This window comes from Penicillium hispanicum, assembly GCF_028827665.1.
Source record: "Penicillium hispanicum strain IBT 35686 chromosome Unknown utg000001l_segment0_segment0, whole genome shotgun sequence".
Lineage (NCBI taxonomy): Eukaryota > Fungi > Ascomycota > Eurotiomycetes > Eurotiales > Aspergillaceae > Penicillium > Penicillium hispanicum.
In genome coordinates, this window is record NW_026623193.1 from 2,972,998 (window position 1) to 2,988,991 (window position 15,994).

At 52.0% G+C, this 15,994-nt stretch overlaps 9 protein-coding genes across 9 annotated transcripts; 4 read left to right on the top strand and 5 right to left on the bottom strand.

The window, feature by feature from the left end:
* Window positions 1-296: 296 nt before the first annotated feature.
* On the top strand, window positions 297-2,442 carry N7459_001143 (protein serine/threonine kinase activating protein nimO; the record flags this gene model as incomplete). Its single annotated transcript, XM_056940328.1, has 3 exons — window positions 297-806; window positions 928-2,262; window positions 2,323-2,442. The coding sequence occupies 3 exons, from the start codon at window positions 297-299 to the stop codon at window positions 2,440-2,442; spliced, it is 1,965 nt and encodes a 654-aa protein (XP_056804608.1).
* Window positions 2,443-3,318: 876 nt separating this feature from the next.
* On the bottom strand, window positions 3,319-5,979 carry N7459_001144 (uncharacterized protein; the record flags this gene model as incomplete). Its single annotated transcript, XM_056940329.1, has 1 exon — window positions 3,319-5,979. The coding sequence occupies one exon, from the start codon at window positions 5,977-5,979 to the stop codon at window positions 3,319-3,321; it is 2,661 nt and encodes an 886-aa protein (XP_056804609.1).
* Window positions 5,980-7,533: 1,554 nt separating this feature from the next.
* Window positions 7,534-8,660, top strand: N7459_001145 (3-methyl-2-oxobutanoate hydroxymethyltransferase ECM31; the record flags this gene model as incomplete). Its single annotated transcript, XM_056940330.1, has 2 exons — window positions 7,534-7,986; window positions 8,040-8,660. The coding sequence occupies 2 exons, from the start codon at window positions 7,534-7,536 to the stop codon at window positions 8,658-8,660; spliced, it is 1,074 nt and encodes a 357-aa protein (XP_056804610.1).
* Window positions 8,661-8,774: 114 nt separating this feature from the next.
* Window positions 8,775-9,473, bottom strand: N7459_001146 (ubiquitin-like protein ATG12; the record flags this gene model as incomplete). Its single annotated transcript, XM_056940331.1, has 3 exons — window positions 8,775-8,834; window positions 8,893-9,092; window positions 9,206-9,473. 3 exons carry the CDS (start codon window positions 9,471-9,473, stop codon window positions 8,775-8,777), a joined length of 528 nt encoding a protein of 175 aa, XP_056804611.1.
* Window positions 9,474-9,743: 270 nt separating this feature from the next.
* On the bottom strand, window positions 9,744-10,316 carry N7459_001147 (uncharacterized protein; the record flags this gene model as incomplete). The annotated part of the gene is made up of 1 exon (XM_056940332.1): window positions 9,744-10,316. One exon carries the CDS (start codon window positions 10,314-10,316, stop codon window positions 9,744-9,746), a length of 573 nt encoding a protein of 190 aa, XP_056804612.1.
* A 410-nt stretch (window positions 10,317-10,726) lies between these two features.
* Window positions 10,727-11,826, top strand: N7459_001148 (E2 ubiquitin-conjugating protein UBC8; the record flags this gene model as incomplete). The annotated part of the gene is made up of 7 exons (XM_056940333.1): window positions 10,727-10,759; window positions 10,841-10,848; window positions 10,908-10,910; window positions 11,176-11,213; window positions 11,270-11,384; window positions 11,453-11,634; window positions 11,690-11,826. 7 exons carry the CDS (start codon window positions 10,727-10,729, stop codon window positions 11,824-11,826), a joined length of 516 nt encoding a protein of 171 aa, XP_056804613.1.
* A 904-nt stretch (window positions 11,827-12,730) lies between these two features.
* N7459_001149 (LAMTOR1/MEH1 family protein) lies at window positions 12,731-13,261 on the bottom strand (the record flags this gene model as incomplete). Its single annotated transcript, XM_056940334.1, has 2 exons — window positions 12,731-13,019; window positions 13,092-13,261. The coding sequence occupies 2 exons, from the start codon at window positions 13,259-13,261 to the stop codon at window positions 12,731-12,733; spliced, it is 459 nt and encodes a 152-aa protein (XP_056804614.1).
* A 550-nt stretch (window positions 13,262-13,811) lies between these two features.
* On the top strand, window positions 13,812-14,842 carry N7459_001150 (DUF2011 domain-containing protein; the record flags this gene model as incomplete). The annotated part of the gene is made up of 2 exons (XM_056940335.1): window positions 13,812-14,432; window positions 14,486-14,842. The coding sequence occupies 2 exons, from the start codon at window positions 13,812-13,814 to the stop codon at window positions 14,840-14,842; spliced, it is 978 nt and encodes a 325-aa protein (XP_056804615.1).
* Window positions 14,843-15,149: 307 nt separating this feature from the next.
* N7459_001151 (uncharacterized protein) lies at window positions 15,150-15,717 on the bottom strand (the record flags this gene model as incomplete). Its single annotated transcript, XM_056940336.1, has 4 exons — window positions 15,150-15,166; window positions 15,228-15,392; window positions 15,475-15,639; window positions 15,711-15,717. The coding sequence occupies 4 exons, from the start codon at window positions 15,715-15,717 to the stop codon at window positions 15,150-15,152; spliced, it is 354 nt and encodes a 117-aa protein (XP_056804616.1).
* Between the last annotated feature and the right edge of the window lie 277 nt (window positions 15,718-15,994).

Genomic DNA, 15,994 nt, shown 5'->3' on the forward strand with positions numbered 1-15,994 from the left:
TCAAAACAAACGGAGCAGGGCTCCACCACACGACTTTGCCTTCGCCCTTCAACCTCTCCTTTCCCTACCCCCTCTTCTATCTCTCTCTTCCCCTTCCCCAGGAGAGTGTCGACCGTTTCGATATCTGAAGAGTACCTCGATTGTCTTTTGTGTTATCATGTTCACGCTATAACCTCACTCGAGCTCTCCAAGACGTGTAGCACGTCGCGTGCTCGACCTCCAATACCCCTCCACTGTTGTTCTTCTCCCATACACCTAAGCTCTCGACGCGTTCAGCCCTGACAGACAGCTCCCACATGGCCGCTGTATTCATCCCACCGTCACCCCAGACCTCCCTGAACATGTCGACTCGTCGCCCTCTTGCCAACGTGCCGAATGCAACCAATTCCCCCCACAGGGCCGGGCTCGTGCCGGCCAAACGAGTTCGGTCCAACCAGATGGAGATTCCTTATGGCCAGCCACCGCCAAAGAAGCAGGTGATGGATATGGTGGAGCAGGATTCTCGATCCCCGACGCGAAGCAAGTCAAATCTTTACCACGGCACCGAGTCGAAACTCTTTGCACGACGGTCCAACAATACCAACCCCAGCGCGTTTGAGAAGAAGCTGTTTGCTGCCCGAGAAAAAGAACGCCAGCCACAGTTGAAGACGGTCAAGGGCGAGAAGCCGTCGACAGATACTTTGGATACTATTCGCCAATGGCAACGGCATTACCGCAAGGCGTTCCCGCAATTCGTGTTCTACTTCGATAGCATACCAGAGGATGTTCGCCGAAAATTCTCTCGCCAAGTCGTGGCTCTTGGAGCTGTAAGTGTGATCGAGGCCTCCATGTGTTTTGTTTTCGCGTTGGGTATTGTGACTTGCAACGCGCTCGGAGGCATCGTAACTTTCAATATCATTTGAAGCTTGCTAACCAAATGAAATTCAGCGGGAGGAAAAGTTCTTTTCTCGTCTAGTGACCCACGTTGTGACATCGCGATCTATTCCGCCCGAGACTGCTGCGACGAGTCCGACCGAACCGGAGGCCGCAGATGGTGCCAATGGTGACGCTCATATGCAAACAGTCAACCCTTCGCTGCTGGAGAAGAACACGGATACTCATCCGCACACATCGCTGAAAAATGACACCCGGCGTGAGCAAGGGAACATGGATGTCCTGCAACGAGCCCGACAAATGGGAATGAAGATATGGGCGTTGGAGAAGCTGCAGCGTATGATAACCACAATCAATGACAACGACATCGGTGGCCAGAATGATGCCGCTTCGCGAAGCAAGACGGCGGGTGGAAGCGTCGCACAGGGCAAGGGTGACAACGATCTCTCGCGTGTTCTTCGACAAGAACTGTTGAATGGACCTTCGGATCGGGACCCATTGTCATCAATGGAAATGATCTTATTCAAGGGTCCCTTCATCTACATCCACGATATGAACGAGAAGACAAAACCGGTTATGGTGCGGGAGTATTCTCGGGTTGCCCGGCGCCAGGATGGCACTTGGCCACAGTTCAGAAGTGCACCCTTGGGCAAATGTCCTTTCATCGACGAGCCACCTAGCAGGAAGGAGTATGACCGTCACCGAATGCGTCAAGTCCAGAAGGAAAAGAAGGCTTCTGTGCAGAAGGTCGATGAATCTCGCACCAAACCATCCACAGCAGCTTCTACTGAACGGTCTGTTGGCACCAAGGTCGTCGCAGAACTCTCCAAGGCCAAGCGGTTGGAGGAACAGCAGCCTCCCATGCAGCCGGATATGCCAGCCAAGCTAATGCTTGAAGAAAGTCAAGAAAGAAAAAGCTCAGAGAGCTTCATCCCGCCACATTTCCCCCGTACTGGTCCTTTTTACACCGGTCGTGAGCCTGCGGCATCTGGCGTGCAACCGTCCAATGTCACGTCCGCCATCCGCTCTCAGATGATATCCTCTACTGCCGCCGCACCGGGCGCAAAAGCAGGCCTGAGTAAGGAAATGCATGGGCTGAAAAGAAAGGTTCTTGAGAAGGGAACTGGCAGCATTGCCCCTGGAACAATGGCTGCTCCACAGCGCCCCAGCAATGGGCCTACTGCGCATCCAAACAACCACTCCAGATCAGCCGCCCCTGAGAGACATGGTCATGCACATGAAGAGGACGGAAACCAATCGGAAGGAGCAGGCACAAAGCGTCGTCGAGATGATCGTCGGGATCCCCAGCCGAAGAAGGCTGAGCGTCGGAGAGATCCGAAGCCTGGCTACTGTGAGAACTGCAGGGATAAGTTCGACGATTTCGAAGAGGTTTGTTCCTCTTCTCACCTTCGATGTTGATATTCAATCGTACTAATTGACATCTCTTAGCACACACTGACTCGAAAACACCGCCGATTTGCCCAAAACTCGTCTAACTGGGCTGAACTCGACGCCTTGCTATTCGAAATTCAACGACCACTCAAGGAAGAATATGAGTTTGACGAGTGATCTGTGTTGACGTTACTCGACGTTGCCGATAACCGAGATTCACTTTGGAATTCGTACCTTGTCTCATGTCGACCTTTTTGCATTCTACTGCCTGTCGGAACTCTTTCTCCTTTTCGTCCTAACGGCGTGCTTTCGGACCATGTTTCGCTTCATTTTCCCTTTCTCAATAATCATGCCATTGGAATTTCGATACACATTGGCTCAAATACCCATACCCTCGGCATCGACACATCGGCATAATGTGGAGTTCCTCTTTTCATCTCGCATCAGCATTACGTGCAACCGACGGCTTCCTGTCTGATATTTGCAGCATGATTTTGACCTCTTGGTTGGGGTTGTCCGCTCGTTCCCGTTCCGCCTTGTTCTCTTCGCTCCATTTCTCTCTTGTATTTCTATTCACCTTTGCATCAGCATACAGGCATTTCATAAGGACCTCATTCTTCTTTCCGACGGCCCAGTGCTCGAACTTTTCCTACTCGCTCCTTGATGAACCTATCCATCAAAGATGAGATGTTGTGACATGTGGTATGCCAATGGTACCCCATGTTTTTGGGGGCTCGGTGGAGTAGGACATGGTGGCGGAGAGCCTCGCATTGCATTGCATTGCATCATGTTACATGGTCTCATCTGTCAATGTAGCTTACGGGCCTAATTGTTCGTTCATCTACATTTCCTTTTCATCTGGTCTCTTCATTTCGTGGCGGATTTGTCTTTAAGTGGGCAGCCAAGCCCGGCGGAGGTGGCAGTCTCTTGAGTTTTTGTTCGTACAGCTCGATCAAATCGATTATGGATTGCCTTGAACTTGCATTGGACTTCTGTCTCACAGTATATGGCCATCTAGGAACGATTCATCCTTGACCGTACTCGGCCGATCTCTCATTGCATGGGCAGCGATAGAACTGCCACAGACCGCTGCTTACTGTGGTCAACAATATTCTTCCGAGCGTCCCAGCCACTCGGCGTCGCAAATGCAACCACGATTCCGATGAGCATCTTGCCCTCAGGCGCCGTGAAATTTTGCCATGATCTCTCGCTTCGATTGTCTTCACCCCAGTACACCTCTCGGCCGCGGTTGGTGATCAACTTGAGAGCTTTGGCCGTGCCCTCCTGCGCAATAGCCACTGTCGAGATCATTTCCCCGCCTGCGCCGTCTATATCCAAGTGGACGCAATGAGCAGCCTGCCAGTCAGATCCGTCTTTCTCGGACTTGATACCGATTCCCCGGCCTGGCAACGCCGAATCGGGACTATACTCAGCTCGTACACCGCAGAGACTGTGGATGGACCGCACATGGCGTTTGCCATTCCCATCCCATCCAGCTGATTTGCCGCCCTCCACCACGTAGCCCGTCAGTCGGCGCAGGGAGCGGGCCTCGGCGGCATCTTGTGCCCAAACCAGCGGGTCGTATGCGACTAAATCTTCGGGTACATAGGACGAATTGGTGCTCTTCGGCAGCCGGATGTGTAGATCGGGCAATTCCCAGATTGGAACTCTTGCCGTGAACAGGTCACTGCAGTCATTCGTCCAGGGGATAGACTCGGCTATTGATGGACGCGGGACATCATCGGCCATTCCCTCGGGCATATACATGTAGTTGTCGGCGGGAGGCCGGGGCGTCTGGAGAAGACCCAGGCGAAGAATTCGGTCGACTGGTCGCGTCGGCGGGGGCGGCTGGCCTTTGATCGCGTCTCCTGTGTAGATATCCACTGTGCCGACGTTTCCCATTATTCCCACAACGGTCATGCCGTCTGTTGCGAGTAGCGGCCGCTTGACATTCCGAGGATCGACGTTGCCGAAGCTGGTCTTGCTACCTGAGCGTAGAAGGACCGTGATACCTGCCACGCAGGTGTTGAGCCTTGCGGTCATCCACCATCCAACGGGGAATTGAATATCTGTGTATACCAGTTCTGGGTAGTGAAGAATGAAACCATGAATCCAGTCTCCGCTGTCGAGCTGCATAGACGACGTTGTTACTCCGTCGTGACGGTCATCTAAGCCAAAGAGCCTGGGCCCTGGGGTACTGCCACCGTCCATCACAACCGCCAGCCCGACAAGACTTCCCTCAGCGTTCCAGTGCATCTTCAAAGTACAGCCACTTTCTCTTGCCGGGACTTCTGTCCATGACTGCACCCAGAATGTCCGCTCGGTGCGAACCTTTGCTGGCTCGGGGAAACTGACCACAGGCATGTCCACGCAGACGGCGTGCTCGCGGATTTGGGCCTCATCTCCTTCACTTAAGAGCGGAACTTGTCGCTGTTGCTCAGCGAGATATGGATCCGCGAGCTGGGAACACACGTCCCAGATGCGACGGCGGTTGGCCACGCCCATAAAGGGTCCGGTGATGCCACAGCGGGGAGTGGTGATACGGTTCGCCCAGGCAAAGAAGTGCCACGGCGACCTGCTGTGAACTCCCACGGCGCGATTAGTGTCGTCACTATCGTCGGGGATCATTAAGGTTGGCAACAAGGCATGTAATTCGAAAAACCACGGCATACTCTCCTTGAATTTTTGCAACCAGAAGGAAATATTTTGACTGAGAGCTCGGTAGACGTGAGGCGAAGCCTTGAGTAGATCAAGGAGAGAAGAAGGCTGGAGCGTAGAGACGACGTGCAACAGCATTTCAAAGGGAAGCCGGGCAAATGGATCATGCTGCTGGCTTTGCTGGGCGATGGGAGGGATAGTTTCCCTCGTAGATAAGGGCCGGTGGATTATTTGATGCCACGCATCAAGAATCATGCCATCAACGAGTTTGTTATGTTGGAGAGGATCTGCCACGAAGAATTCTTCGCCTGGTCGAGCCTCCCAGAACTGTTCGCCAGGAGGGACGGGATCTCCATATGAAATGCTTAGGCAGGATGAATAATCCTCGGCGTGTTCACTCATGACGTTGTAGAGCAGGTCTTTGTCGAGATCCAGAGCCTCGAAGCTCTGCTCCCAGCCATCACCAGAACGACTGGCTTTGATACTGGAGCCGCCCTTGTAGGCCACCTGTTGGAAAAACAGATTAAAACAGTGAGGATGAAACGGGTATGCGAAGTCGGTTCGTTCAGTGGACCAATAGGCAGAGATGAAATCCGTCACACCATCCTGGGCATTTGGGTCGTTGCCAGGGTCGACCTCAATCCCTCCGTAGTCGCCAGCGGTGCCGATACCTGAGAGATATCCTTTGACGAGACCAGGAGCATTAAGATTCATACCCAAACACTGGAGGTCATGAGTCCATGCTGCATCCGCTTCGCTGATGATTTCTGGGTCGTAACTGTAGTCCTCCTCGTAGCTCAATAACGACTCTGCGTCGTCTTCGTTCTCGTCTCCGTTGTCGTCGCTATGCTCGTCAATAAAATTTTGATCTTGGTCTTGATCGGTGGTCGCAATCAAATTGCCACCAGGAATGGGGTCACCAGTGGCTGGTCGTTCTGCATTCTCGCGCGCTCGTTGTCGTCTGTAGAAGCGGGCTGTGCGCGGTTTCCGGGAGATTGAATGCTGCCCATAGAAAGTCGAGCCACAGAGGGCACAGTAAAAATCCCAGGAGCCCATTTCACTTTTCGAACCCTCTGTAGAGAAGAGATGTGGGCGAAGGTTGCGATCGGAGGTGCGGAGGAAGTGATTTAAGATAGATGGATTGTTGACTTAGTGTATTTTACAGGATCTCAGGCAACAGCACGGCCCGTCCTAGTTGGCCCCATGTCTGCCTTGAGAGAATTGATGATCATCTGTCTTTTATTAATAACTCCTAACTTACCTGTTTGGTTATATTCTGTTGGATTATTGTTGACATTTTGCGGAGCCTCATTGCTGAATAGCATCTATACGCGTCCCCCGTGGCGAACGCTTTGGTTTCGCATTCACAGGGCTCTGCTACTGCCAAATACCTAGTACATTGTCTTGATGCGAGAATTGGATTCGCAACTCTTTCGAATATCGCGTTAGCTTGCAAATACCGGTCAAATCCTGACATGAATAGCAGTCTGACGAAGTTTGATCGTAATTATTATACTATTTAAGATTTGCACTTCTTGTGCGCACAAGGACACCAAACTTAATTCAATCGGGGCACGGCATAGTATCTATTTCTCGAGACCTGGCACAGTACATGGGGTATACTGAATGGCACAAGCATAGCAAGAATGATCTATATGAAAGCTTCCGAGCATTCCAAAGAGATGATCAAGGGCACAGATTCGAAATTATCTAATCTTTGTATAGATAATATCAGGGCTTCTGGCCAATCGAGTTCGGCACCCCTGTAACCCGACTTCTGTGCTGAACAAAGAGCTGCAAAGTTTTTTGATGGATCAGGATACAACCCGCCATTTGCGCCCAATCTGCCAATTTAGGGACCATGCAATGAACCATTTAAACCATCCACGGAATGGGTAAACTAATGCGAGGTCCACATCTCTCCCAACAATTCCTCCAACCTCGCGCTGCTTGCTCTATATCGACGGCCCCGCACTAACCTAAAGAAGCAAGTGCCTCGGCTCCACAATAAGAAGGCGGTCAAGCCAATACTGTACATCGAGAGTGACGAGCTGCGATCTAAGCTGTAGCAACAATAGTCAAGGTAAAAATCATCGAGCAGTAGAGGCGCCTAAGGAAAAAGCAAATTTGTCCTGCACGAAGTTCTGCAGCGAGAGATGCGGGGAGATGCAAGGGGGCCGAATGGAATCACTCGAATCCCTCTGCACCGCAAGCAACCGAGCTCCGAGCTTCCGTGTTGACCTCACTTTTTTTTCTCCGGCGATGCTCCCGTCTACGCCGCATAACCAAGCACGTACGCCCGGACAAATGGAGACTTGAAGTGTTATAACAGATGCTGCTGCCGTTCCATCTTGATCGATCTGGCAGGTTTTCTTTCTTTGTTTACCGCACGTGTCGAGTTGTTTCGGGTTGAGATTCAGTGAGGTCATTGCCGCGACATTGTGAACGCCGCCGGATTTACCACCACCACAACATACGACCAACACGAACCGTATAGTGATACTTGGTGGAGGCTTTGCAGTGTACAAAGGTGTCCAATACCGGCGATTGATTGGTGTATATCGCACCGTCCTGCTGTGCCACCCGGTGGTCCTCTTTCGAATAGTCGCCATGGCTGCACCCCAATCCACTATGCGCTCTCTACCGCGCGCGCTCTCGACGATGCCATGCAATATCCAGCGGCGCGCTCTCTGTTGCCATCCCCAGATACCCCGTTTCAGCTCCCGTCCGTCGGCTCTTGCCATCGCTCCACGCTCGCTGCTTCCTCTCTCTCAGAACCGATCCAGCTCCTACTCCTCACCAACTCCAGCCCCCAATGCGCGCAAGAAGGTTACCCTCCAAACACTGCGAAGCATGTATAAGAAGGGGGAACCGATAGCCATGCTCACTGCCCACGACTTTCCCAGTGCACACGCAGCCGATGCCGCTGGCATCGACGTCGTATTAGTCGGAGACAGTCTAGGAATGGTGGCAATGGGGCTGGAGAACACAACAGAGGTCGTCATGGAGGAGATGTTGCTGCATTGCCGGAGTGTAGCGCGCGGCACGCAGAGTGCCTTCATCGTATGTTGTCGGCCCCACCATAAAAGCCCTTGCAAATGTTGACAAACGTGTAGGTAGGAGATCTGCCTATGGGGTCGTATGAGGTAGGCCCGGAGCAAGCCTTGGCATCATCGATCCGCCTTGTGAAAGAAGGCCGTGTGCATGGGGTGAAGATCGAAGGTGGCGAGGAATTGGGTCCGACCATAAAACGTATCACCCAGGCGGGCATCCCAGTGGTGGGCCATGTAGGCCTTACGCCCCAACGACAGAATGCACTCGGTGGCTTCCGCGTGCAAGGGAAGACCTCGACGAGCGCGTCAAAGCTGCTACGCGATGCCATGGTCATGCAAGAGGCCGGGGTGTTCATGTTTGTTCTTGAAGCGATGCCGCCCGAGGTCGCAACCCTCATCACACAGAAGCTCACGGTCCCGACAATCGGCATCGGCGCCGGCAATGGCTGCTCGGGCCAGGTCCTCGTCCAGGTAGACATGACTGGCAACTTCCAGCCTGGCCGGTTCGTGCCCAAATTCGTCAAGAAGTATGCTGATGTCTGGGGCGAAGCCACGCGGGGTATCGCTCAGTACCGCGACGAAGTTAAGAGCCGTGCGTTCCCTTCCCCAGAGTACACTTACCCCATCTCAAAGGAGGAGCTTGAAAAGTTCGAAAGGACGGTCGACGAAATCAATCACAAATAAGGATGTGTATAGTGATTTTTGGACCATCAACTACATGTGATTTGTATCGATCATCAGCTGTACATATTGTCATCATTAGTTCGTTCTGGGTGGCGAGCAGCCATGGGCGCTTGCTCAGCCGAATGCTGGCGTCATTGAATAAGCGACAATCAATTGATCATCTGTCTTGAAACACTGTCAAATCGATCAGCGATGATTGAAGGCATCTTGTGAGCAACGTAGAAAGACAAACCCGCCACAGTCCCCCAACGCCCTCGTCCAGGCCGGGCGCGAAGACGCTATTCACATAACAGAAAACCGAGTCCGTGTCTTTGCAATTCAGCTTCTTGCGAAGGAATTTCACGACAGTCTCGAACTTTTGCGACGCGCTAACCTTGAATACTCTGTTCTTCAGGATTGGGGCGGATGGCAGCGGCTGGAATCGAACGGTGACTGGGACAGGGTCAGTCACTGGTGATCAGATGCAATAGAGAATGAATTCGATGGTGACTATAGATTAACAGGCTAGGGGATAGTGAATAGTTATAATATTTGCAGGTCCTTACCTTTGCCAGCATCGATGGCTTCCACGTCGGCCAGAGCCTGGTGAGCGTCGCGCGGCAACCCGGTCAGCATCACGGAGGCAGTCATATTCATCGGCAAATCGGCACCATGATCGTCATCAGGAATCGGAGCGTCGCTTGAGTTGGGAGATGCGGATTCCGATTGTCGTGTGTGGCGGCCTGAACTGGGACGATGACTGAGGTAGCTAGACGCGGGCGGGTTGGTGGGGGAGTTGCGCGCAGAGCGCTCCAAAGGCGATGATGGATTCATCGTGAACAGCTATTCGCATCGATCTGGAAGGGCCTCCGTAGCTCTAAGATCGATCTAGATCTGTCTGTGGGGATCAGATATGGTTGGGAAAGTCGGGAGAAGGAGGAGAGAAGTCCGACCATGGGCGTTTGCCCGACTCTCAATCCACCCGTGCGGCCGCCTGCAGCTTAATCTTTGCTACATATATCGCAGCCCATTCCATTTCAGAGATTATCCAAGGTATATACAGGATATCGAATAGATGGACAATAAGTGCACGGAGGAAATGGATTACACTAGTCGTTTCTCCCAAGTGGCCTTCTCAGTCGATGATTGCCATCGGTGATCGGAGTTGGAGATACTACATGCCACCGCGCACATTGTAGCAAATAAACCAATGCCCATGGCGACACCTGATACCACAGCTGAGTAGTCGACCTCAAAGAAGCCACTGATTAAGAGTGGAGGCCCTAACGCCCACCAGGCATCGCCCAGGGCCCGCTGCGCCCTGTCCCCAGAAGGCTGGTGCCAGGCGCGGATGAACAGGAACACCCCGAGAACGGGGAAGCCGACTAGAGCCCAGCGATTCAGAGTGCCGGCAGTAGAGGCCCGCCATTGTGCGATACAGTCTTCCCGGGCGGATTGGTAGAGAAAGGGGCCCGTAGCATCTCCGAAGACACGCCTGAAGCTCTCGTCCGTGTAGTCGAGAGTGGCCTGACGAAAGTCGACTCCGCGGCCCAACTGCCAGAGATCGGCAATCTGTTGGGCAAGGTTGGTGGTGGTGTCGTGTTTGAGAGTCAGAATCCGAACCAGATAGTCCCGAATCTGACTGGGACCCGCATTGGGAGGAGGAAACGAAGCCATGAGAGGCGCGGAAGGCAAATGGTCGAGTCGAGCATATTTGGCGTCTCTCCATCCATGGATCCGCGGCCTCGACGCTGAGTCATCCAGCCATTATCAGGTCAACTGCTCCCCTCTTCTCTTCTTTCCTCCACCTAACGTCGCTGGCGATTTGTCGTTTCATTCCTATCCGCTTTGCATCTGGCGTGACGCCTGTGGCTGCATCTATTTGGTCTCTCCGTCGGGTTCCAACGCCCTTCCCTTTCAGCCACCAGTCCCCCATTCATTTACTTCCCCGCTCCGATTTGGGGGGTAAATCGCTCGCCCGGTGACCTCATTCACGCCTTTGCACCCACCAGCTCCGCACCCAGCAGCGGCAACTTTCTGTCCTATAGATATCACAACTCAAGTCCCAAGCTTTCATATCCGCCAGCATGAGCAGCCCGAAACGCAGAATCGAGACTGATGTGAGTATCTTCCTACGCCTTGTAGATAAGCCACTGAGGTCCCCGCAGAAGCTAACGCGGAACTTTCGTTGGCATGTATAGGTCATGAAGTATGTCCTACAATGCATATTTCACCCCTGAAAGCTTTCACTGACTAATGGTTTATTAGGATGTATGCCCGCCGTTCCCCTCTCGCAATTTGCCCACTGCCTCCGACTGCCAATCGCTTGGCCTTGGTCTAAATACTTTGGTTTTTGGGATATAATATCTGACTATAGGCTCTAGGCTCATGAGTGATTATGAGGTGACTCTGGTCAATGACAACAGTACGGCTTTCCCGGTACACTGAACTTTTATGCCTTGTGTGCTAACTGACATCTAGTGTACGTGCCGATTGTTCCCGGACAAACCAGGAAGTATGTCTAATACATTGCCAGGCAAGAATTCTACGTCCGCTTCAAGGGGCCCGAAGAAAGTATGTATTTACGTGCCCATAGCGGGACACCATTGCGTCATACTAATCTTTGGTAGCACCATTTACCGGCGGACACTGGAAGATCCACGTTGAGCTGCCTGATCAGTACCCATACAAGAGTCCCAGTATCGGGTTTGTCAACCGGATTTTCCATCCGAACATCGACGAACTGTGAGTATTCAAGTTCTGGGTACACAGTGGCCTGGTCAACCGCGACAGCACTGACTTCAATGGTGCAGTTCGGGCTCCGTCTGCCTCGATGTGATCAATCAAACATGGTCACCCATGTACGACATGCTCAACATCTTCGAGGTTTTCCTCCCCCAGCTTCTCCGGTACCCCAATCCCTCCGATCCCCTAAACGGCGAGGCTGCAGCGTTGATGATGCGGGAACCTAAGGCCTACGAGGCAAAAGTGAAGGGTGTGTTGTCCTTTAATTGGAATTCTGGAGATGAGCTATTGACCATTGTGGACAGAGTATGTTGCCAAGTACGCCAGCAAGGAAGCTGTGGATGAAGCGGGCGAAGACACCGAGTCCGAAGACGAACTCAGCTCAGCGGGCAGCTATGAGTCGGGTGGCGAAGAACCTGCTGGAACAATGGACGACGTCTAAACCACTGGCAACTGACTATCCCAGAACTCCGTATGGCCCTGATTCGGACATGCGTGAACATATTGCATTCTCGGCTCATTTTTTTCTTCTTGTTTTGGTTTGAACTCTTTAAGTGAGGGTCAGCGGGCGTTTAGTTCATCACGGTGCTTCTTCGCCATCATCGTTATTCCTTTTCCAATTGTTCACTGCCTTCTATTCAGTGCAACTGGGCATATGCTATGGTTGTGGATGGAGTCAAGGATGGGACACGCTGATACGCAATTTCTGATGGCCTAGTGGAGTGGTGCTGATTTTCCTTGGGCTTTTCTAAGATATCTCAATCGAAATATTTATTTTCAATCCTCCTAGAGGGATTATCCTCCAAGTGTCACCTCTCTTCTGGCGTTGACCGAAGCTTAACAATCAGGCTTAAGGTTCTTCCAAAGTAGAACGATACACAGTGAATTTTTGAGTTGACATTGTAACGAATATCGAACTGGATCTTGAAAGGCACTGAGGAATAGCCTGACAACCTAGAAAAACCTGCCGCATTGAATACAAGCTCTTTACCAGTATGCCAGATCTGAATATTAGAAAGAAAACAAAACACAAGTCGGGAAAAGAGAAACGAGAGAAATTCAATCATGAGATAACCTGCACCATGAGTATTAACAGGGTTCAATGGGTGTCAAAAGTGAGTGGCTGCTATGTATGTGCGGAAACAGTCGACCTGCGATCCATGCAAAACAGAAAAAAAGAGTGTGCCAAGAACGAAAAAAATACAAAGGGCACTTGGGGAAATTCCAAAGTCTTTGTAGCGGCGTTTCCATCTCGATCATGCCCATGGCCCGTCCCCGCGCTCCTTCATGTAATCATCGCCATCGTGGAGGAGCGTAATTGGTGAGTGAAAGCTGGATTTAATGCCTCAGTTGACCTTCAGAACACCGAAGACATCGCGAGTTGAGTCTCCATCCTCCTTCATGTTCGGACGAGAGCGCTTCTTGTTGGGGTTTACGACGACCTCGCCCCAGCGTTTGGGCACTATTCCACCTGATGTTGGGCGACTAGTCTGCGACGCTTGATCGGAGACAACAGTAATTTGTGGCTGTCCATCCTCTATCGTAGGAGATGTAGAAGTGGACACATGGCCGTGGAGAGTGGCCTGGGGCTGGAGATGTGGTTGTGGTTGGAGGGACCAGATATCGATGACAGAGCTAATGGGACATGCGACCATATTAGCAATTATGAAGGCATCATATCGCACACCAAGACTTGTAAGTACTTACTCCGATGTCCGTTGGCAGATAGCATCCAGCGCTTCTCGCTCGCGCCTCACGTATTCCGGATCCGGCTGATTGGCCTGTTGGGCCTGGTTGAGCGCCCCATAGCCGTACCCAGCTTGATAAGGGTCATCGTCGAGCAGCCGTGAGGATTCAGGCTTGAGAGCTGTTAGCATCCTGCGTTCTCCGGTAGGCGGCACAGGCCTCGCGCATGAAGCCGAGGTATTTAGGTATGGAACATCATCTGGGCATAACGAGCGCAAAAGCGCGCAACGGCACTCACCTCAGGCGAATCCTGGCGGTTCCCGCCAAGGCAGGAGGCACAGATACCCATTTATACCGCCGATGATGGAGAGAAAAAATTGGAGGGGCACGATGCGATGAGCACGAGGCATTAATCGACCCCCAATTGTCGATGCAAAGGTGGAACCCGTCCCCTCGCTAGGGGTGGGTTGATGGAGAGCGCGAGAAATGACGTGTGGAGTAAGGAGCGTGGAATATGCAGGAAACAACAGCCGAAGGGAAAATAGCGCAGCGATCAAGGAAAAATAGGAAGCGTAAAAGATTGCAGTGGTGTGGCAGCGGGCGTCGTCTGAGGCTGGGAGATTGGGAGTCCGTGCAGATGACATCGATAGGAGTGCGTGGCCGCAGCGTGGCATTACGGAAGCGCATTTTTCTCGTTGCTGCTGGCACAACTTGACGCTTGTGACAACTCTCGCTCCCAATATGTTCGACCTTCCTAGCGCCAAGCGGTTGGTCCCATACTATATGCCTCCTATAGTATACCCGCTGACTGTATCTTTTAGCATCCGCCGCCATGAGGTCCTATCTCCTTCCTCGTCCCGCGAGCCGTCACCGGTCGATGAATCCGACCTCCAAGATGCCCATGCACGACTAGGCAAATTGCTCGATCTCGAGGGGCTGATTGCAGCCGATACGACACCTGATACCAAGAACTCATTACCGCCAGCAGAATATGGAGAAAATGAGGATGAAGAGCAGGAATTCGAGTTCCGATTATTCAGTGCCCCGGCCAAACCCAATGATACCGCGGCCCCCGACCAAACAGTTCAAAAGAAGACATCAGACGGCGAGAATGAGGGAACTGGAGGAACGCAGAAGCTTCGTATTAGATTGCGGTCCCCAACGCCCGCCTCGGGTGATCCCTCAGAAGGCCGATTCGTGAAAGCGTTCCGCGGTTGGCAGTATTATTTCTCGACTCCGTCATTGCTCGGCCTGAAGGAGGGTCAGGCTGAAGATGAGCGTCAATTGGAGAGGAGACGTCAATTCGAAGATACGGCCGTCACCGGACAACATATGATGACATGCGCGAAGTCACAGCCATGGGTAACATCCGCTTCCCTCTGGTTAATTGGCATTGTACTAACCCTGTGATTTAGCCTGGCTGCCATCTTCCCTGGCGGGTCATTCATTTAAAGCGTCATCAGACCAAGCTTCCTCCTAAATCGAAAGATGTCCCGGTGTACGTGGTCGAGGGCGCACTTCCGGCGAAGTCACCGAAGACTCGCAAGAAGCCTGGCAAGAAGCGACGAGTCCAATTGCGCAAAAAGGTCGCCGCGGCTGAAGCAGCTAAGGAGACAGAAGCTGAGAAGCGTAATCGCAAGAATCGTGAACGCAAGATCAAGCGTCGCCAAAAGGCGCGCGAGGAGAAAGCTGCGGCTGCAGCTGCAGGAGGTGGCAATGTGGATGTTTCTATGGCAGATGCCGATGGGTTATCCTCCGAAGGGGAGGATTAGCGTAGTCAGCCTCTACGTAATGAGAATGAAATCAATATGATACCCTCAAGCATGCATTGTGCATACCGATATGATTAAAAATGATATGTCGACAGAAAAGGAGGCACGGCGCCAGGCTTTAGCATGGCTGGGTATCGCAAATGTGATATGAAGTTTGATAAATCACCCAGAAAAAGAAAGAAGCTTGAAAACACTTCACGCATCAGCGGGCAGCAGCGAGGATATGATGAATGACAAGCCCCAACATGAGGCTACGCAAAGAGAATGAATGGGGATTGAAAGCTGCGCACACGGGAAACTCGCTGCTTTATTTGCCGAGAGGCACTGTAAGATCGTTAGCATACTGGCTCACTGCTGGAATGATAAATATGGATACGTCACCTACCAGGCTTGCTCGTGGACTCAGTGGGCTCTGCGACGCTGGATGCCTGGACGAAGGCTGCGGTTTCTGTGATAACAGCCGGACCTTCATTGGCCTCAGCGGGAACCTCCGCCATCACATCGGCAGACGGTACCACCTCGGTCGGCTGGGCCACAGCAGGGACAACCTCTAAGAATGAATGACGAGTTAGGCTTGAATCTCTTGTCACGTAGTGAGGTTGTAGAGATGTTATATAGAGACGATATCTTACCAGCAGAATTATCATCAATCCTCTCGCGAAAGGTAGGGTAGTTAAGAACAGCAAGTCGGGCAGCCAGTCTAGAACGATTGACCTTTACCTTCTTCTTGCTCTTCTTCTTGGGTTTCAGGTAAAAACGCTCTAGGCTCCTACCAGCCCTCTCCAGGAGATTGAGGTCTTCGTGAGGTTAGCAAATTATCTTAAAGTATCACGATAAGAGAGAGGGTCCTGAATTAGGGTAGAAATACCAGACATCTTCGTATGAAACACGATGGATTTGAGGGATTGTATGTGCGTTCTCAATGGCGGAAGCTTGGGAATGGGAGAATGGAGGTGAGGTGAAAGCAGACAGTGGCTGTTGAGTGCCACACCTAGCCCAGCACATGGTTGCCTTCACTTCTTTTTCGCTTGTCTAATTGACTGAACAATTGTCTCCTTCAAGTCTCTTTTGCTCGAGCGTTGATTTAAATATAAGGCCCAGGCATCTACTGCCCTTTCATTATTGGTCTTTCATGCAGATCTGTCTCCACTC